At 43.6% G+C, this 22176-nt stretch overlaps 1 protein-coding gene across 3 annotated transcripts; it reads right to left on the bottom strand.

Moving 5' to 3' along the window:
* Positions 1-6: 6 nt before the first annotated feature.
* On the bottom strand, positions 7-21812 carry acacb (acetyl-CoA carboxylase beta). 3 transcript variants are annotated; one of them, XR_011602278.1, is made up of 54 exons: positions 21711-21812; positions 19066-19639; positions 14960-15092; positions 14698-14836; positions 14459-14568; positions 14278-14359; positions 14081-14179; positions 13805-13914; positions 13586-13696; positions 13297-13506; positions 13050-13220; positions 12785-12946; positions 12533-12696; positions 12052-12202; positions 11852-11955; positions 11670-11751; positions 11433-11578; positions 11146-11296; positions 10922-11056; positions 10491-10637; positions 10221-10409; positions 10019-10119; positions 9839-9927; positions 9629-9753; positions 9421-9534; positions 9167-9280; positions 8988-9077; positions 8786-8904; positions 8382-8405; positions 7615-7755; positions 7431-7530; positions 7223-7330; positions 6931-6987; positions 6669-6710; positions 6366-6581; positions 6022-6177; positions 5674-5877; positions 5355-5510; positions 5148-5270; positions 4802-5071; positions 4592-4689; positions 4345-4465; positions 4147-4257; positions 3919-4062; positions 3689-3809; positions 3499-3595; positions 3251-3342; positions 3026-3161; positions 2754-2931; positions 2394-2506; positions 2127-2281; positions 1836-2006; positions 1381-1517; positions 7-1025 (listed from the first exon to the last, which is right to left on the bottom strand). XR_011602278.1 is itself a non-coding variant. In XM_070963785.1 (54 exons), exons 2-54 carry the CDS (start codon positions 19617-19619, stop codon positions 899-901), a joined length of 7305 nt encoding a protein of 2434 aa, XP_070819886.1. In that variant the 5' UTR covers positions 19620-19639; positions 21711-21812; the 3' UTR covers positions 7-898. The 3 variants fall into 3 exon arrangements, 2 of the variants coding, with proteins under 2 accessions (XP_070819886.1, XP_070819887.1); XM_070963785.1 differs by having other exon boundaries at positions 3251-3347; XM_070963786.1 differs by lacking the exon at positions 8382-8405 and having other exon boundaries at positions 3251-3347.
* Between the last annotated feature and the right edge of the window lie 364 nt (positions 21813-22176).

Raw genomic sequence — 22176 nt, 5'->3', positions numbered from 1 at the left:
AAAAAATATTTCAATGGCATTTATTAACAAACATGGTGGAACACAGGAAAGAGTTTCCATACATTCAAACGAAACGCTGACAGTTTGATCAGAGGTAAGGCAAATTAAGCCATCAGTCGGGGGTCCACTTTGGCAATTATTGTTTTACCTGAGTCTTAAAAATTACTGCATTATATCAGAGATATACCTACAAAAATGAACAAAAATTGCTCAGAAGTATTGCATCCAGTGTCAGTGTCTCCTCATTCATAACATTGTCTTATCACAAAAAAACCCTGCAGCACAGACACACATAACTGCACTCATGATACTGCTTATTAGAAAAAACTTCATCTGCTTCTTGATTTGTAATTCTGCATTACAATATTGGTAAAAAATGTAGAATTGATTGATTTCATGATTTTATGGCTCAAAATTCTTCTTTTGCTTTGTAAAATGATCAAAGAATTGATCAGTTGTCTGAGCGACATTCAAATATGAACACAAAGTCTATATTTAATACTTTCAACTGAACATGAAAACCAGCACCTAGATATGAAGTCTCAAACTTCATGAAGCTCGTAAGAACTCTGGCCTCTACTGACTGTGCAGAGCCTATCAAGGCTAACTTAACACTGATACACCATTATGTACAAATAAAGCCAGGTGAGATGTGCGTGACACTCAGAGTTTGTGAACCAGAAATCTCCTGGACTGAGCAGCTGAAATGACAAAGTGTCTGCCGGTCAGTCAACAGTGGAACAGATTGCTCACTGTAGTGTGAGCACTGAGGAATAAGTCACTTTGTGCATGTGTGTTTTTCTCCTTAAGCATTTCCCCCTCTTCGCTATATAGTACAATCAACAAAAACAGGGCTTTTTGTTCGTTTTAATAATATAACCTGATAAAGCCCCTCAGCTTAACTGGTGCTGGTGCCGTCCATAGTTGCGAGCAGATGTGAGAGCTTGGCCCTCTGGGATGGAGTGATATTGTGGCTCATGTGGACGATGCAGTCCATGGCTACGTCAGGGTTGGCCTGCACCAGACTAGAGCACAAGAGGAAAATTATTACACAAGCTTAGCTGTGAACACGCTGGAATAAACTGGTCTAAGTTGGTTTGCAAAATAGCCTGCCGGGCCCAGCATGCGACTCAGGGAGGATTCAGTTATCAAATGGACCCAACAGAAAGTATGCAAAGTTCTTAAGATGAATATTTAGTGTATAATATATCAGTGTAGAGTTAAATTCTTTAGGCCAGTACTCAGGTTGTAACTCTTGAGTCTATCATGTAAGATTTATTAAGATGTGGCACGTGACTTTCTTGGCATTGACGAGATTATGGCAATGAAAATAAGCCCACACCAATCAGCTACAAAATCTGTGTGAGTGTGGCTGCGTACCTGCGGATGTGTTTCATAGTGTTTTCTCTTTTCAGGTACTTGATGTTCTCTCGGATGGCCGATCGAGCGCCATCCTCCGTGGACAAATGCTTCTCGAGCCATTCAACTACAGCCTGGTTGTTATCCCAGAGGTAGGCCTGCAGAAGAGGACGGAGGCAATTTTAAATCTCTGATCAGTTTTAATGATGAAGAGCTTAAAAACAAAAGCAACCACATGACTTCTGCACGTTTAGGCAAGAACTGCAACTGGACTGAAAAGACATGCAACAACTAGATATTACTGTTATTATCATTATTATGTGCTGATCATTTTCAAGGGAATTAACAGGGTTAAAAAAATTCACACAGATTTTGGCTGAGTTTGATTTTTATTTATTTTAGACATTCATTCAAATTGTCTCCATTACATTGAGTTCCTGTGCAGAGACGGCAGTGTCTGACTGTCAGAATCATACCTTGACTGTTCCTTCTGTTTCAACAAACCAGCGTCGCAGCATGGACTGCATGTGCCCATCACTCAGGTCCTTGTTGGCCTGCAGAATCTCACACTTCACCACCTGCTCCAACAGGAGGCGACGAAGACGCCAGTAGAAGAAGGTCCGCACATTCTTCCAATCCAAAATATCCTGTCCGGGGGTATCAAGGAGCGCAGTAGCACAAATTAAAAGAATGAAGCTCTAAATACAGTCTCTACATAACGTTTATTTTCTGCCGCTTATAACAGAGTTAATGAAGAGCTCACTCACAGTGATGACACCCTTCTCCTGCATCCTGCCCGGGGTGTCATGGAGCTCTACAAACTGCACTGCCACCTGGTGGTAGATGGGCAACAGGAATTCCTCCCTGGCTTTGAGCTTCGTCTCCAGCTCTCTGCACTGTTTGTCAGACAGCTCTAGGGAAGCTGATGAAAACAGAAGACTTGCCAGTAAGGCTATGAACATCCAGCTGTGTTGCAATTAAAAAGGAAAAGAAATGCAAGTGGTTGTTTGAGTTTAGAAAGAAACAGCTTTTACCTAGCTGCTCAACCAGACCAGCATAGACTGAATCAAGTCTTTTCATGGTCTTCAGAAGGTCCTTCCTCCTGAATTTGATCTCCACTGTACCCTCAGCCTCCAGCACACCACCTCTGGACAAAGACAGCAGCAAAAGGGAGAGGACAAAAAGGCAGAGAGTGGTTATTTTCTGTCTCTCACACTCACTCACACACTCACACACACACACACACACACACACACACACACACACACACACACACACACACACACACACACACACACACACACACACACACACACACACACACACACACACACCTGTTGCTTAGGCTGGGAACTCCAGAGAGCTGCCATGAAAAATATGACTGATTCATGTACCTGCTCTCCCTGTCTGCATAGAGCTCCATACACAGTGGGTTGATGGTGGGGTCTATCACCACCCATGAGCCTCCTCTCAGCTCAGCGTGCGGTGGGATGTACACCAGTACCGGCTGCCGGAAACCACGCAGGGCGTCCACGATGTAGGCCCCAAACTTCAATACCTGGTCATACATATCTGCAAGCAAAAACAGGCAAAGACAGATTTTTTAAATTTAATAACAAAGGTCCATGTACTGCAGTCTATGTAAAGTTTAGAAGTCATCTTATACCCTTCATTCCACCAGAGAAGCCCCTCCAGTTGGCAAACACCATAAGAGGCAGACACTCTCGGTTGAAGTCACAAATCGCCTGAGCAGTTTTAAAGGCTGAATCTGGAAACCACACCTGGCCAGCCTGCTGCAGAACCTGACATGGACACACAAAAGCATGGGCAGAGGTTAAACACTGCGATATAATCTGTTCAAATCATGAGCACGGTGGTGAAATTTACTCACTTTTGATTCTGAATCCAGATTTGCTGGATCTGCCGGGATTGTGAGCTCAACTGTGCGTGTTTCCACAGCGATGACACCAAGGGGAATTCCTCCTAAACTGTTTTCAGTCAACAGAGTTAACGGTCAATTAAAAAGCACTTACTTAACACACACACACACACACACACACACACACACACACACACACACACACACACACACACACACACATATTTTAAGAGTGTGCACATTGAGCGTTAACAGTTTACCGTGCTCTGCCCACTACCACCGTCTGAGCCCAAGACCCCATGATCTCCATGAAAGAGCCGTGGTCGAAGAATCCACTCTGCCAGGCGCCTTTCACGGCTACAGGCGCAGACAAACGCAGATAAAAGGAAATCAACGAGGCTGATTTCTGAAATACAACACTTTCAGAGTTCATATTATCTTGACACTCACTGGGGTGAGGTCTCCCTGCCAGCATCCAGCGGGGGTCATACGGTGCTTTTGTAGGAACATATTCTATCTCTCTGTCCACTGGATCTGCAGTTGATATAACAGGCACAGGAGAGTGTTTGTTCTGGAAGGAGAAGAAGAACTACAGTCAGTGATCTGAAGTGCGGCTCAGTTACTTTTATAGATCTGATAAAGCCACACTACATGAACTTTTCTCACACATTCAGTCAAACCTTTGGCATATAAGAGAGCCACTGTAGGATGGTGAAGACGCCCTCGAAGTCATCTGGCACAGTGGAGTGTGTGACTCCATTATTGTGCATGATCTGGATCCCTCCCAGCTGGTTGTTGGAAGTGTAGACCTCTCTGCCCAAAACCTGTCCAGAAAAAGACATTTTTTAACTGACCGCAAAATGGGAACATGAATGACTTAAATGATTATTGTGTATTCACTAACACACCTTGTTAAGAGCACCTGCTCCAGTCAGGATAATGTGAGAGTTTTCCACCTGAATCACTCTCTGGCCCAAACGGACCAGATAGGCCCCGATTCCAATAGCGCGACATGTCACCTGCAAGAGCATAAAAAAAGAGAGTGACTCAGGAAAAGAGGTTCGCTGAGCTCTTCTGACTCAGAGAGATCAGATCCACGCTCTCACCATGCTGATTGTAATAATCTCTTCATAGGCATGAGAGGATTCTCCAGCAATGGTGCCAGAACCTCGCAAGTTCTCAACCCCAAGTCCGTCGTCCTTCCCGATGATGTCAGTGATGATGTACCTGAAACAGTGATGAAGGCCAAGACAGAACAATCTCTATTATCCAAAAGATCCAAGTTTGGGCTATCAGATATTTCAGGCTGAATTTGCTACTTTACGAGAGCAGACAACCAGTGATTTATGGTACCTGGACTCTCCACCTTCCTCCACATGGTGACAGTGAACAGCATTGGTGGAGCTGATGCGTGTGTAGTCCTGCGGTGTCAGGTAAAGGTACTTGAACCCCTGCAGACAAATGAAATAACATATAATAAAAATATCAAACTGCACATACATATTGCTGCAGTATTCCCTGTGGTCATTTCCTCAATTAGGAGAAACACATTTCAGAGGTCACCTTGTAGGGGTCATTGGGGTCAATCCAGGCCACCTGGAACATGTGTTTGATCTCTTCAGCAAGGCCGATGCGCGCTCCACTGTTGGCTGCGATGTAAATGCGGGGGATGCCCTCAGCCCGAGCCAGCTCAGACGCTTTGAGGAACAGCTCATCCTCTTGAGGACCAAATGAGCCAATCATGTGAGTGATATCATTACAGATGACAATGATGTCTCTGCCTTCTGGGTACTCTGGAGTCTTCATCTTCATCCTGAACGTAACCATTCCCACCTGGTGAAGAATGGTTATCAGTATAATCACACTGAGCAAGCACACAGTGACCTAAATGCTCTATAAATTGTCCTACATCATTGTCTCCAGGCAGGCGGTTCATCTGCACAAGTCGGCCTTGAGGGTCCAAAACCAGCTCGGTGCACATCAGCACGTCTTTCGGGTGTTTGTCACTTGGACCCCACAGCTTAAACAGTGCCTACAGGAAGATTTTCAGTTTGAGTTAGACATCTTTGGGACCATAAAAAAAGGAAATAAATCTAATTCAGTGCGTTAGCAGGACCTGTCTGAACATCTCAGGGAAGTCATAGACGTAAGTAGTCCCCAGAGTTTGAGCCTGGAAGCGCTTGGCCTGCAGCAGGTCTTTGGTCACATACGGAGTGTTGATCAGCATGCCATGCAGAGGACCCTGCTTATCTCCATATGACTGGAACATGATCTGAAAAGGGAAAGATGATGAGGTGAAGCAGTGATTCATTTGACCATGAAAATGCAACCATAAAACAACCACAGAACAAATCTCCTGCCACATATCACATCTTTTGGTTCACTTTCAGTTCATGAAATGCTTAAAGGAGGCTACTTCAGTCGCCTGTCCTCACCTGTCCAGAACTTGGGTCAGTGACCTCCTTGTACAGGCTGATATCCAAATAATAGCCAGACTCATTAGTGAGAAACAGGCGGACAGGAATGGCATTCCCAGTTGGTGTGAGACGGATGTTGATCTTCAGCTCAGCCTGCAGGACCCTCAGTTTCCAAAGACGGCTGCCATAGCGCATCACCATGGAGCGAACAGACTCCTCGATCTGAGGGTCCCAAGAAGAGGAAAAAGATGTTAAAAACACACTGAGAAATAAATTTGGTACGTGCATGCAGATGTCTAAATAGAAGTCTGTTTGTACTGTCAGTTCAATGAATGTGGATTCAGACATAATGTGCTGGACACTGACTTTAGAGGGGTCCATAATGACAGTGGGGACGAAGTTGAGGAAGATATGGTTGCAGTCTGTGCGGACACTGGTGTTACTGAAGGCCACCTCCAACTCATCCATGGCCTCCAGCAGAAGACGTTCTCCCTCATTCTGAAGGTATTCAAAGGAGGCTTCCTGGTTGTGTATAAAAAACAGATTTCATCACCAAAAAAACATAAGCACTAACCAAATATCAACAACATTCCCTTTAATCATGCAGTTATAAGCCTTTCACCTTGAGGAAACAGTCTAAAGAACAAAAGTTGCAATAATGTTAGTTTTTTATGACTCGATGAGCTGTACTTTACAGTTGCTCCGCTGACCTTTGTAATGAGATCTGAGTGGCGGATAATAGCTCGTATGAAGAAGCGGTAATCTGTGACTTCAGCCCCCTCCTGCACACGTGCAGCACCAAGGTAGAGGTGCATCTTGTGGTTGGCACAGGGAACAGCTGTCAGGTCAAAGTTCCTCATGCGGTTGAGCTCCAGCTGAAACGCTAAAGCTGGCTCCAGATTACGGTAAATACGATCCTCCTGGAACTGAAGAGAGGCCCAGATCTGTCATCATCTCCTCAGACGGCAGCACGTGATGACATGATCTATTAAGTTGTGCTGAGAAAAACTTACCCCATCTCTAGCTCTGAAAGTGAAGAACTTGGGAAATTCTCTCTGTTGAAATGAAGTCAGAATAAAAATAATCAGATAACAATTGCAATTGACACAGCACCATATATAGATCTTTATGCATCTGCTGCACATAAAAAAGATAAGCTGAACTTTGGTGAAAAACAGTGAAGAGTCAGGACCATTTATGGCCTCACTCAGCACTTCCAAAAATAACCAATATGAATATTAGTCTGACACAGTGGGACTAATGAAAACAGTGTACCTTCTGTGCAATCAAAAACGTGACTCTCCTGATTCCATATTCAAAGAGGACAGCTTTCTGTAAAAACATCAATCACCATTTTCAATTCAACAATAAAAAACTGAAACCACAGCTCACTTTGACAAGAATCAGTCATAAGAAACTACAAGCCTGATTCCAAAGAAAGCTGGGACGCTGTGTGAAACATAAAAAAAACACAGCTCGTTTGGAAATAATAGCACTCTGGTTATATCTACATCTTACACAGCGTCCCAACTTCTTTGGAATTGGGATTGTAAGTGAGGAAGCTGACCTTTGACTGGGCAAAGGCAGTGAAGGCTGTAACCAAGACATCGTCGTCTTCAGTGTCTGCTGTTTTTATGGACACATTAATGATATGGATTGGGTTCTCCCTCGTGTTCTGTAGGAGATGAAAGAGTAATCAGTGGCTGCGGAGACACAGATGATAACAGCTTTTTTTATTGATAAGCCAGTGACGTTCACACACCCACAGCGCTCACCTTGCAGGTGTCCTCCTCGTAGAGACTGGAGCAGGCCTCTGAGAATGGAGTATTCTCCAAGAGTGGTTCTGCAAAGCTGGTGAGAACTTCATCAAAATTCCTGCAAAAGAAAAGGAAACATATCAATAGACAATACCTTACTTTTGTCTCGACCTGCATAACTTTGCCATAATTTAAAAGTGACCTTTTGAAGTCGTCAAAGCATTGAAAAGCCACCATGGCGCCCATGCGCTGGCAGGGTGGAGAAAAGGATCCCTCCAGGAAGAGCTCACTGCTCTGCCGCCTCATTTTAAACTGGCCTGATCCATTGACTGGCACAGGAACCCTGAAAATGAGAGACACACACAGTCAGTGACAGCAAAGACTGGACCACTGAATGATCACATGGAGAGGTTTGCTTTTGCAAAAAACACTGAACAGCCAAAAGTACAGATATTCATACAGAGAGCAATTAAAGCCAGTCTGGATGTTCTTACCTATTTCACAAAAAAAGAAAAAAGTATGACCACCCTCACCCAATTACAATTACATACAGTAGATTTTATGTAAAGGGTATCCAATTGTTTATAAGAGCAAGTGTTACTGGATCTGATTGAGATGCAATTCAAGAATGAAAATTTAATTAATGCTGGAGAATACAGGCTCCCCATTTGGCAGCAGTCAGCAAAGTCGCAGGCATGAAGTTTTTAAGAGGAATGTCGAATAAATAAAAGATCTGCCTCTCAAAAAGCTCATAATACAGCTTTACAATTTGAAAGATGCAAAAAAAACATAAAACATGGAGAGGCTCAGGTAAAAAGGTGAATTAAGAAGGACTTGTTAGAAGAGTCCAAATGTTTCTGGTTTCACAGGACAGAGGGAAAAAAGCAACACGCTGCGTCAGACATGCATCGCTGTGAGACGTACACACAATCAGGTGGTTTGGCTGGTTTGGGAGGAGCTTTACTCTACCTGTTCAGAGTAGGGCTGCTCCCTCTGAAATAAGATGATTGACAGGTGAATATCAGCAATGAATGCTCAAAATGTACCTCTACCTCAGGGTATTGTGATTAGGTCAAAGCACTTCTCAAGAAGCTATGCACATTCACATTAATGTCAAGAGGGTAAAACCATTCTGCATTCAAAGTTAGCCAAAAGCACAGTTACAGCAGCAGTTTATAGGCCGCTCCCCACCTGCACCACTGGGTGCAGGGTATTTTATCGATTCATCCTAATTACTCTATCAAGCCAGTGTTGAGGGAATATCCCTCCAATTTTGGAGGTGGTAGTGATTCACCAGTTATTCAAGAATTAGGCAACAATGTGTTATTCACCTGAGTATGTGCGGGGCATCTTAGTGAGGAAAAACCGGTTACCTGTTCGGATGTGATGATGGCAGCATGAACTGGAAGTCCACAGCGCACGTTCCATCATGCAGCTGGTGATGCTGGATGCTATTTAGCTCGTAGGCGATGTAAGCTCTGCGCACGTACACCTGAGAGTCAAGACAGAACGAGTCATTATCAGTGAAGATAAGACTGCAGAAGAGCTTCCTAAGTGTGAATCCACTGACCGTACCTCCAAGGCAGCCATGCAGACAACTTGATTGGAGTGATAGAAGAAATTTGGCAAAACATCAAAAATGGAGGTTTCAGAGAGAATGAGTTTCTGTGCCAAAGGAAAAACAAATATTCATTTGATATTCCAGCTGCTAAAAATTGATGATTGCAATGATATTTTCTTCACACAAGCCGAACCTTCAAGTTTTCTGGACAAAACTGGTGGCCGTACATGTCGATGGCTGACAGGAAGATGGACTCCACCTGGTTGTGCCTCAGTTCGTATGATGGTAAATGGGAGGCAATCAAGACCTATGACAAATTGAAAAAAATAGATATTATCAAGTCTATACAGACTTGACTTAGAGGCATCCTGACAGCTTTGATTAAACAATATATTCACATCAGACAGAACAGTATTTAGCTGAGATGTGGGCAGTCTGAGACGTTACCTGTCTGGCTCTTAAGGCCACCTTTGAGTTCTCCATCTTGCTGAGCTGCGTGAGTTCGTTCAGAATGGCCATCAGCTCGTCTGCTAGCGTGGGATCCCTCCCACACAGCTGATCCTACACAGCAGACAACGTGTCTTTCATTAAAACTCAAGTGTTGGGCGATTCTTTCACTAATCCATGGCAGTGTTGAGGTTGATGAATGCCTTACTATGAGCATTGTGACGAGGACGTTCTTCTTGGAGACCTGGGCATGAGAGAAGATGTACTCGAGCACAGGACTCATGTCAGGTTTGTGCTGCTCTCTCAGGTTGATAACACACTTATCGTAGTGAGCTGTTAAGAGTAAAATGCAGTTAACTATGACAAACAGACCTGGACATCTGGAGTTTTCATTTAAAGTCGAGTGTATCAATGTCACCTTGCTGAAACTGCATCTCTACTTGCAGGTATCGCTTCAGCAGATCGAGAACCACAGACTTCATATAACCACGAATTCCACTGCGGTACCTGGACCAGACGTATTCAAACATGGGTCAATCAATGCAATATCAATATGAATATGTAACTTATGTGCTGCTGTACAAAAAGAAAAACTAACCTCTGCACGAGCTGAACGATACTCTGAGTGTTCATGAAGAACACCTCTCGGTCAGCTTTCCTCTGCAGGGTTGCTGCATGGCTGTCTAGAACATTTGCAATCTGGAATAAATGAAGGGAAACATCATCATATGATGATGACAACAGATATTATTTGTGTTTAAAGAACCTCAGACAGCAGTATGTCAGAATATCTCTCTCACCCTTTGGCTGGGGAACTGGCAGAGGACTGAGGTGATGTTGCTTGCGTACTGGGCCATGACTTTACGGATATCTTTCTCTACACCAGGAGGAATGCGACCGGCCACACTCGTCATGATCTCCTGGAGTTCCAGCAGTGGCAGCGAGGGGTCCCTTAAAGTCTTCATCAGCGAAGCAACCCACTGTTTCAGCTGCAGACATGAACGTGCACATATAATTAATAAAATTCATGATATTTAAGAATCTGTAGTGGCAGAAATCCTGCTATGTACCTTGCTGCTGAAGTAGGGCTCTTCAAGGCAGTAGCCATCCATGACTTTACCCAAGTTTTCCAGCACACTGTGAAACACCTGGTGAAGCTTTTCCCCAACAATGGGTAGTGGTTGCTGGGGTGGCAGTATGGCTGTGTTGAGCTCCACCTACATCCAGAGGTGAAGGAAAACAGATTCCAAGGAGAGGCAAGGCTATCAGGCACATGCGTAAAGTCACGTCCTTTGGACTTTCTTGGAAAAGACATGCTGGGTCATTTACACAGAAATCAGTTCACAGGCTGTGAACTCGGAGAAGGTCTTATTTTTTAAGTTCCATTCACACAAAGGCAACACAAAGCAATTAATACATAGGAGTTGCTTCACATTCTTACATATTGTACCTTTAAGAGAACAATTTACGCTCTTCATGCTGTGATTGTTAATTCACTTACTGGATGTATACTGCTGGGGTCATCCAGGTCCATATGTGCCATCACACAGCCAGGCACCAGAACTGCTCCAGGCCTTTTGACAAAGTAGATACAACCAGACTGCTGCACAGTCAGTGTCATCACCATCTTCATCACCTGAAACCACAGCACGAACAGCCAGTCAACAAAACACAAAAAGACACAGCACGACAGACACATCAAGAAATCCATGTTACCCCATTCACCTCAATCTCTGCATAGGTCTCTCCTGCACAGACGTGACCTCCGTCCTCAATTATGTACTGCAGCAGTTTACCAGCAGAGGGCGACCTCAGCACCGTGGGATCCTTCTCCTTCTCAAATACACAAGTCTTGTTGCCCACAGTGATGCGGTAGCTGTGTGGATGAAATTTAAATGTGTGGTTGGATTAAAACAAAATGCCCCCAGCCATGGCTGTCAACTGCATGGAGGCATAAAAAAACGAGTAGAACAAACAGATGTATCCAGATGCACAGTTTTAAAAGGTCTTACCTGTCCACTTCCTCCTTCATGTAGGTGGTGTGGCTGCTGCCGTCATAGGACAGCAGGAGGCCACCATCGCTCAGCCGGTGGACATCTATCTCAATGTTGGAGCCATTCATGATGATGACATAAGTTGTTGGGGATTGTCGAGCCACCTGCAGGCAGCAGGAGTAATAATTTATTGATTAAAAAAGGCAAGAGGTTGAGTCAAGCCAGCAAAGTGTGTGAAGGGAACATGGTTGATACCTTGAGGCAGTACTTGACTCCTTCATATATGAGGTCTACGTTGACAGAGTTCAGGAGACTGGCTGCAGGCAGAACTTGGCCTCTACAGATGCAGAAGAGGATTTTTTTTTATGAGTCAATCATATAAACATACATCAAGAAATGAAGTCAGACATCAATAAGAAGGGATTGTGTCTCCTGACCTTTCCAGTGAATGTAGGAAGTTGGACATGCTCTTTCGAAAGCTTGCATCAGCAACATGCAAAGCCCCACAAACAATTCCCAGCATGGTTTCCGGTCTCTCAGCCTATAGGAAGAGCATGTGGCTTCATGAAACTATGAAACTATACACTAAATCAGTGACAAAGTACCTGGGAGTGTCAGGATTTATGGCATAATCTACCTGCACTTTCTCTGCAATGAGATGATCCAGCCAGCCAGTGTCGATGTCATTGTTTCTGAAGCTCTCTGTCTCCAGTAACTTAATGAGGTATTCAACTGTGGTCCTGAAGTCACCTCTGATCGAAAGCTCCTTCATAGCCACCACCATGTTCCTGAAGCACATGGAAAACATGACACCTGATAAACACATTTATCCTATGTTTAACTTCATGTTATTACATTATACATTCTACATTATTATAGAATTCAGCCTACATTACATAAACAAATACAAATCAAGTATAGAGTACTTGCATTAGTTGCAAAAGTATACTGCATAATTGTCTTTTATTATATCATTGGCAGGTCTTTGCATTTTCCACATTGTTCTATTACATCATGGGCTGTTACAACACTAGGGCAGATATGCTGACTCGCTGTCAATACCTGAAAGCTATAATTGCTAAAGATCTGATATCATTAGAACAAAGAAAGAGGCTTACGAAATGGCTTCTTCACGGTTCTCGCCCCAGGAGAAACAGTGTCCAAACTGGGAATCTGCAAACTCATGCAGGCCACCAGTTGCCCCCACGCTGAAATAACCCCAGACGTTTTTACTGCTACGGAAGTTCAGCTCCTGCACGGTGCCTGAACTGGGCTTGAACCCCTGAGAGTGAGGACGATAAGTCAGTGGTGCACATTAAAAGCACATTAAAAAAAACTGTGTTTTCAGTCGAGACAAAATCGAGCTCTACCTCATCAGGGTTTTCACTGGTGATCCGAACAGCTATGACGTGCCCTCTTGGACTTGGCGTGCACTCTGGATTCTCGAAGTTAATGATGGTGTCACCCCATGGAGTTTCTCCATAAAGCAAGCGGATGTCCTTAATTCTATGAAGGGGGATGCCCATCGCAATCTATCAGAGAGGAAACACTGAGTTAAAATGAAGCCGTTGGATCTCTGGCTATAGTTGGCTGTGGTGTAATTATTCCTCTTTGTGTCTGCTGACAGAGGCTTACCTGAAGCTGGGCAGCTGGCAGGTTTACATCTCCGATCATCTCTGTGCAGGGATGTTCCACCTGCAGGCGAGGATTCAGCTCCAGGAAATGGAAACTTCCATCTTCAGAGAAGAGATATTCTACAGTACCTGCACTCACGTACCCCACCATCTTGGCCAGTCGCACAGCATACTGGCCAGAAAGAGGAGAATGTCAACCCGAGTTCATTAGGGTGGGAAAACGAGTACATGCAGCAGCGTAAACTGACCCGTTCCATTTGTTCAAATGTGGAGAGAGCAGCTATGGTGGCAGGCGCCTCCTCTATGATCTTCTGGTGCCTCCTCTGGATGGAGCAGTCTCGTCCAAACAGAGAGATGGCGTTTCCATACTCATCAGCCAGTATCTGAACCTCGAGGTGTCTTGCATGCTGAGCGAGCTGCATGATGAAGATAGGCGAGCCGGGCACCTCTGTCTGAACCTGCACTCAAACAACACACAAAACATGTTAGTTGTTAAGCCTTACATCATTCAGTAACTGTAAATGTGATGACACAAACCTGTCGAAAGAAACTTGGGAAATCCTCCGAACTTTCTACTTTACGGATGCCCTTTCCACCTCCACCCTCAGAGGCCTTGATAACAACCGGATAGCCAATTCTCTCAGCCCCCTGCAAAGAAACACCACATAAAACATAAGTTAGCAAAAGACAGTTGCTTGAAGGGAACAATTTGGGGAAAAAAGAAGCAAAGATGTAGAAATAATTAAATAAGCTTACTGCCAGCCCATCATCTACATCCTGAACACAGCCCTTTGTGTAAACCTCTGAAGGAACGCTGATTACATTGCCCAGTCTTTGGTCCTCCTCTGGCCAGTCCACTCTAAGACCTGGAGCACCGAGACACACAAGGTTAGAACAGGAGAACACTGTATTCACACTATACAGGTGCACACACCTGAACTTTAAAATTACCCACATCACATCGCAGCTACAGTGCAGTTTGTGTTTCTATACATTCTGTGAACTGGGACAGTGTGGGAAGTACAGCATCACCTGATCCGCTCCATGGTAGTGTGGGAATGTCAGCACTCTGAGCCACAATAGAGGACGCCACCTTATCCCCAAGAGCCCACATGGCCTTACTGGATGGCCCTGAGAGAAGAACAGGCAATTAACAATGAGACCTGACAGGTACCAATAAATCAAATACGAATAATGGTAATGTTCTGTAGCTTCAAACAGGACTTTACCCAAGAATGTTATTCCTGCTTTGTTCAACAGCTCAGGCAGTTTGGGATTTTCTGAGGCATGACCCCATCCAGCCCACACAGCCTGTTAACAGTGATTCACATAGACATGTAATCATTTAACACACATGTTCTTGTAATTAACAGAAAGAACTCTGTTGATTAGATAATCGGGGAAGAGTACCTGCACTGGGATTCTTTTAGCAATGTCCACTATCAGCTCTACGTTAGCGTAGTTGTTATTGTTGGGACCACCGGGCACAGGAACATAATGGTCTGCCATTTTAATGTATTCTACCAGGGAAAAAAGAGGAACATACAACACCTTGCTCTGTGCAATCTTTCAGGGAATCACTTTGAATTCACTGAAAATGTGCTACATCACAGAATCATTATCAGTATCAAGCTCACAATAACACTGACCTGCATTAGCTTTCAAGTCTTCAGGCGTTACCATGACCACAAAGCGGATGGTCCTTTCATTGCGAAACATTTCGTAGGACCAGCGACGGATAGAACGCATACATTTGACTGCAGCTATCCCGTTGTTCGCTATCAGCACCTGTAACAGAAACGCAAATCACTTGTGTTGCCGGAAGAAAGACAGGAATTGGAAATTGCTGCAATGTCATTAAGCAATCAAGAACAAAGATTCAAAAGTAGAGGAAGAGAATTTGATTCTTACTTTTTCAATGACGCGGTTGCCACCAAACCGGGTGACAAACTCAGCAGGAGAGGCCACAGTGAAGTCCCTCTGTAGATCCATCTTTCTGTGTTCGCGTCCTTTTTTTACCAAGTGAAGACCAGACATGCTAGACCTGCAGTGGAAAGCTCAGGGTTAGCTGTCTTGCACAATAACACAGCAAAACACAATAACCTGGGTGTATTCTGTTCTGTATATTAGCTGCAACATCCATTAAATAATCCAGGAGACTGCAGGCTGCCTATCGTCACCCAAAACGCCACGACCCGAGCAGGTGTAAGAGCTACAGGCCGCAGTGCTTCTGTACAGTCAGGGTGGTAAAAAGCTACACAACAGTGTGAGTCAGGAACTGCAGGACTGACAACAAGTGAACAACAGCGCTGAAAATCAAAAACCCAAGTCAAAGTTCAGTCTCTTTCAAACAGGTGAAGACAGGCTGTGGACCAGACCAGCCCAGTTACTCCTGACCTTATCTTCAAAACTGCACGTACTGCTGCTCTTCACAGAAAACGGTTGACAGAGAAGTGCAACAAATCACAGAAATTAGATCTTGTTATCACTCTCCGTGTGCTCTTTTATCGGGTGTTCAGCACAGCAGACGATAAACGGTGAATGTGTGATCATTCATACAGATCGTACTGTCGTCCTATCAGGCAAAAGGGCTGTTTCCAACATTTACAATAGTAATAACTGATAAAACAGTAACACTTTATGTTAAGGTACACACACTCACTACTAGCTAGTAAGTAGAAGGCATATTAGCAGCATAAAGCACTTATTAATTCCTTAATCTGCATTAGCATATCTTACAATTTAGAGGGTTCCCTCAATAACTTCCCAATCAGTGCTTATTGATACTAAGTAAGGAAGTTGCTGTACATAAATTACAATTTCAATAACTTATCTCATCCCCTTAATACCCTGAACGCCCTAAACCAAAGAATAAGGTGTCAGTAAGTGCTATATAATGACTAACAAAGAGCCAATATGCCACTAATATACATGCTAATGAGCCACTAATTAATGGTGAATATGTGGAACTTTATATAAAGTGTGACCAATAAAACAACGACATTAGTGATACCTGGCAACTTCAGAGCTTCAATTCTGCATCCACACTCTTCATTACTTTGGTGTTTAAATGTCTGAGTACTCGTGACTTACACTGTGAAGTTTAAGATTTCATTACCTTTAATTTGAGATTATTTTCAATCACGTGGGATTAAGTGATTAATTTGACCTACATCCTTCATGCTTCCTCTGATCATAACAAATCAGGATATTCATGTAGTACGGTGAGGTTACGCTACATAGTAAAGATTTATTTATAGAGCACTTTTCAAAATCAATGTTACTTCACCAGCCTTCACCAGGCAGCAAAACAGACAGATAAGACATTAAATCATTAGGTTTTAAAAGAAAACACCACTGCAAAACGCTCTGTCCCCTTTTGTTTTCAGCCGGGCCTCTGGAACAGACAAAAGACCTCTGCCTGAGGATCTAAAGGTACGCACCGACACATTTGGAATTTCCCCTCGCGGGACGAATAAAGGAATATTGAATTGAGGGATACTGAATTGAATACGGGACTAAGGAAGTAGAGATACAGCAGGAAGAGAGGCCACGAAGAGCCCTGAAAGTAAGTCGATCGATGGATTTTTGGTTCAGGAGAGTAAAACGGCTGTCACAGTAATCTAGCTGTGATGAGATGGAGGCGTACTAAAAGGTGTCTCTCTTTGAAAATGATGATACGAACACGACTGCACAGTCTTTGTGGTGTGCTGCTCAAAACATAACTGTCAAACCAAACGCCACATTCATTGCAGCAGGCTTGATATGATCCAACAGGGAACCGGCAGACGGTCATCAGGGATAATAAAGATCGATAATGGAGTCTACGAGTCTTTCCTCACTCTAACAATCAACAATTAGTTTCACGAGCAGTGAAATGTGCCACTTCGCTGTCTGACTGTCAAAGTCAATGTAATCATGTAACCGCATGACAGAGCAAGTTTGGTTTTAGAATCACAAGCTCCATTTTTCTCTTATAAAAGTGCCTCATCTCACCTGGTTTACTGTTTGATTACAGACTCTTTAAAGATTAAAAAGGGTAGTTAAGCTTAATTCACAGCTGAACTTTACAGACTGTTTGAGATCCTTTATAATCTAAGTTCCACCAGTATACAAACACTGTTTACATTAAGACAACACACTCAAGGCAACTTTTCCGTGTTTGCAAGACACAATTTGAACAAATACTGTAATACCTGTAGATAATTGTACATACCATGAGTATCAGCTGGCTCATACTGCGTTAATTCCAAAGTCTTATCACAACTGCACCACAACCCACTTCACAGACCCTCCGTCCCATGTTGACATGACACTGAGAGCCAGCTGTGTGACACCAGCAGCACTACGGTGAAGTTAGAGTGCAATTCTGTCTGAGCAGATATGAACTTTAAACTTAACTCCTCTATAGTGCTGTTCGCTCAGGAAATACAGATTGCGCTCTGTTATTGAGCTAGTTTTTGATAACCTTTCCCAGTGTCATGCACTCCTGATCCACTTTCTGATCGTTTTCTGGGACATGAGGCATGACAGTGCAGAGTTTACTTTAACTGACATGAACTTAACTGAACAAACACTGAGTATCTATGCTTAAACATGAACTGAAAAGTCGAACTTTTGTGAAAACACGCTAGCTTATTACTGTACTGCTTCCTAAGGGCTAAGTTATTCAGGACTTCCCTGCTCCGCAGACTACACGCTGTCGGAGTGTTTTTTTAATTTCCTCAAACTTGCATGTGCCAAGACATGCTCTGTTCAGTTACATAACCACAGTATGGCCACGTGAGTGAACCTTCCTGTTCTGAACATGTCTGCAGAAGTCGCAGCAGTATCTCTTCTACTTTGGTACAAAGTCATCATTCTGCTTGTTTCCATTCTTTCTGCTGCTGTAAGCATGTGATAACTGAGCACACAATCAACACTGCAGCAAAAGTATCAAGTTACAGAGATGTTATCCAACTCTTAATGGCACTTACCTTAGGAGATATGGGAACAAGCCGCTTCCCTCCATTTTATGGCCGACTTAATTATCCAACATGCGTTAGCAGTGAAGCAGATTTTAAAATCTAACACCAAAACAAAGCTCCGTCTACAAAATGCCCCTCTCGGGCACTTCCTCCTCTCTCCCCTCCCACATGAGCAGCAAAATAATCTACAGATCCCCTGTGACAGATCACAGGCTGTTTGTTCCAGGCATGCACAGAGGCATGGCCAACAGCCGGACAAAAGTGCTCATTCTACTTGATTTATGAAAGAAAGCAACCACTATCCAGACAGCATGTGTAGCCAAGGCTGAAACCTTCATGCACACACAACAACACTTTTCAAAAGTGCATTTTCTTCTGCTGCAAAACTATTCACCTAACTGAAGGCAGATGCTTCTAAAGTTTAGGGAAGGGAAATATCTTACCTTTCTCCCCTTCATGATGCTTCCCACAAGTGCTGCTAGCACAGCTTGATGCATTTGGATGAGTCAGTCTAAACATGTCAGGTTGAACATAAAGCTGGGTGCACCAAACAACCCCTGTGACCCACGTTCATATCATATACCATCGCTGGATATAAAAATAACTCTCGACCATGCAGGGCGTAAAAAAAAAGGGTAAAAATATAAATCAATGGAGGATTCAAAAGTGTTTTTGTTTGCTGTGTTGCGACCTAGAGTGACTCCACAGTTCTCAAAGTCATTTGGTTCATGCTCTTGTTCCAATAATAGAGCCGGGCTGTTTGGCATGCGACAATAACCCAGGTCAACTCGATGCAGTCAGGTGATAACACACAGCTTGTGGAGACAGGACAAGCAGGAGCAGAACAGCACGTATCGCCAGCATGGCCACACAAAACAACTCAGCTTATATTCAGACTAATATTTGACATATATGACATGTCAAATGTCAGAGTTACAACCTCCATACCAGGTTTTTCACCAATGTGTAGTCATGTGATGTCACATGATGAAACATGCCTGACCCTCGATAATTGTCATTAAATTCACTTAAACACAAACAAGGTCTTACTTGATGCCTGAGGAGCTGGGCTTTGGCACCGCAGAGGAGTCCCGCTGGGGAGAAGCTTTGCTGGTGGAGGTTGGCGGCTGAGACGCACCGCTTGGAGGTTTGGTGACCAGAGGTTCCTCGTCTGAAGAGTTATCCTCCGATGCTCCGAGAATGAACTTGAGGCGTTCCCTCGCCTCGGGCCCTGAGCTGAGCATTGGCGCATTGGATCTGGAAGGTTTCTGGGTGGTCGGCGACAACGACGGTTTTTCTGAATTTACCTCAGAGGACGCCTGCAGAGCCTCACCGTCCACTTTTGTGACATTAAGAGAGGCAGAGGCACTGCTAGCCTGAAGACTGTAATCCCCATTGTGTGCTGAGGTAGTAGGGGCTGTTGACAGGCAACGTTCGCCTCGATCAGGGGCTTGTGTAGCAGGCACGTCCTCCTCGGCTGCAGGTGGACCACAGCCAGATGGAGATTCCTCTCCTTTCACGGGCATCGCTGCTGTCTTGGTATTAATCCTCCACAGTAGCAACAATATCCATAGGATTAATCCCAAAACTGCAAATGGGAGCATTGACAGACATCCTCCTGAGACTGCAACAACAGAATACATTATCATTCACATAAGACAGGCATCATAAGACAGCCAAAGATAATCATGGGACAGCTCTTGCACCCTGTAATAACAGTTTGTGTGGCATATAAGTTAAGAATTGACTGATTGATAATTCTAATACATATTATATTATATCATATTACAGTGGCACTATTACATACTTTTGTTTTGTTTTTCAATAGTAAAACATCTCACTCAGTAAATCTCTTCTTCCTTAATGAATAAATTCCTTAACAACCAAATTTAACACATCCTTATAAAAGATGTGTGTTTACGTTAAAGGTCCAGTGTGTTGGATTTTAGGGGATCTATTAGCTGAAAAGGAGCCTAATATTCATAAGTTAGTGTATAATCACCTGAAAATAAGAGTCTTAGTGTTTTCTTTACCTTAGATTGAGCTCTTTATGTCTACAGAGGCAGCGCTCTTCCACAGAGACCGCCATGTAGAACTGCCATGTTTCTACAGTAGCCCAGAATGGACAAACCAAACACTGGCCTTTTATTTTTAATGGCCCTGATAGGGGAGGGTGAGGTGAGGAGTATTCAGCTGGTTCCAATCTGCAACCTCACCACTAGATGCCACTAAATCCTATACACTGAACCTTTATGTGGATGTAGAACATTGACTATCTGCCAATATATAAGCAGATTCTTTAAAACTGTTATTTATTGATATCGGCCTCAAAAATTAATTGGCTGGATTATAATTCCAAGACTTTTTGTCCTCTGTCAAAACGGAAATGAAGATGACTTAATGCTGCGTAACATTGCCGTCCGTGTACTATTCTTGTCTGAAGACATTTCTCCTGAGCTGATCAGAGGTCAGAGGCCTTCTCAGGACAGTGCATGCTGGGTAATTTGAGATAAGAGGAGTAGGCTCAACTTCAAAAAACACGAGAGAAAACAGGTAGAAAGACTTATTTTCATACCAGAGCAAAGCTGGACTACTAAGCAAATCAATTCAAATCATGTCATGAGCATTCGTTAAAACATTCACACTCATATTCAAACTCTTATCGACTCTGAGTCCTATAAATCGACAGATCAGGACATTAATGCAGTTCACTATGCCAGCAGGTCCCGGCAGGCTGCGTTTCCCAGCAAGCGTCCACTGAACAGACTGTCCGTGACAGCTGACATGAGAGCCAAGTGTGGCTGCTTCATTTGGGCTAAAGGTCAACACTGTGGGAATGAAGGGTAGTGAGGAGGAGGAGGAGGAGGAGGAGGAGACACAAACAGCATGCACGAGCATCTGAAGGCACCAAAATAAAGATAGACACATGAAGGACACGCTGATACGTAATCTCTGTGAAACAAATATGGGTTAGCCATGTCACCCAATGTCTGTATCTCATATAAAAATGCAGGATGTGTGGGTGTTCAGTCCACGTGAAGGAGGCAATCAAGGAGCATGTGTCCTCTGGAGCCACTTTGACTTTGACAGGAACAAAGGAAGGCCTGACTCGTCATTTTTCACACGAAATACGATATTTAAGAGAGTTTCTTTACAAAAATAGTTTCTGATTTTTTTATTTTTATTTTTATTTTTTTTCATTTCATGTGTCATGTTTTTAAAAGCATTATTTCGGGGTCATTGGTGCTTCCAGTATTGAAACCTTCAATTAAAAGTTTAGCGTTGCACTAAATAAAAGTGTGCTGATTTTAGCTCCACGATGACCTCAGCCGACAGTCAAATGCACACAACATGTCACTGACTAAACGAGTCTTATTTAATACAAAATTAACTTCACACATGACAATGTGCTGTTGTTTTCTCCCAAAAAATATCAACTTAAGTGACAGAAAAGGGACCAGAAGAAGTTTACGGAGAGTAGGACGTCCAAAAACAAGTCGACTGACAGAAAACTGACAATTCACCTCAGTCTTTGCCATTTTTTTTTTTTTTTTATAGCCAACAGGCAAATTAGCCTGCTTTTAAGATAACACGTGAAGTCCACTTGTGTCAGCAAGACAAACCTAAGGGTCAAATGGTTAAACAAGACTTGTAAAAGCGGTATTAAAGTGTAAAAACTGGGAATTTACACTCACCGCTACAGATATCGGACAGCTCTGCTCAGCAGTGTTGTTGCTGCAGCTCACAGCAGGCTAACGAGCTAGCTGCCAGCCAAAGCAATGATGACTTCTCATAACATACTCATGACAAACGGCTTTCTTCACTCTCTCTTTGTCTCCACGGAGACCTCAAACTCGGTCCAAAGTGAACAGAATCGCTGTTAATGCTTTTATTTTAATCATTTTCATGTCAGCTGCAGCAAATGTCAAATGCACCTACCACCAGTCCAGTCTTTCTCAGTCCCCCACAGTCCTCCAACACCTCCTCTTCGCGGGGATAGTAAACATTTGTAACAGGGGTGGGGGGATTTCCAGCTCCTCCCAGGAAGGAGGAACGCATCCGAAGATCGTGTACGAAGAAAGATGCAGTTCCGCGAATGCTCACTAGAGGCTGGCGCCAAAAGCAAGCCAATCCCCATAGACCCCCATAATAAAAAGGCTA

The sequence above is a fragment of the Chaetodon trifascialis genome, chromosome 6 (genome assembly GCF_039877785.1).
Source record: "Chaetodon trifascialis isolate fChaTrf1 chromosome 6, fChaTrf1.hap1, whole genome shotgun sequence".
Classification (NCBI taxonomy): Eukaryota; Metazoa; Chordata; class Actinopteri; order Chaetodontiformes; family Chaetodontidae; genus Chaetodon; species Chaetodon trifascialis.
The sequence above is the reverse complement of the archived record's forward strand: the minus strand, read 5'-3'. Positions and strand labels throughout refer to the sequence as shown.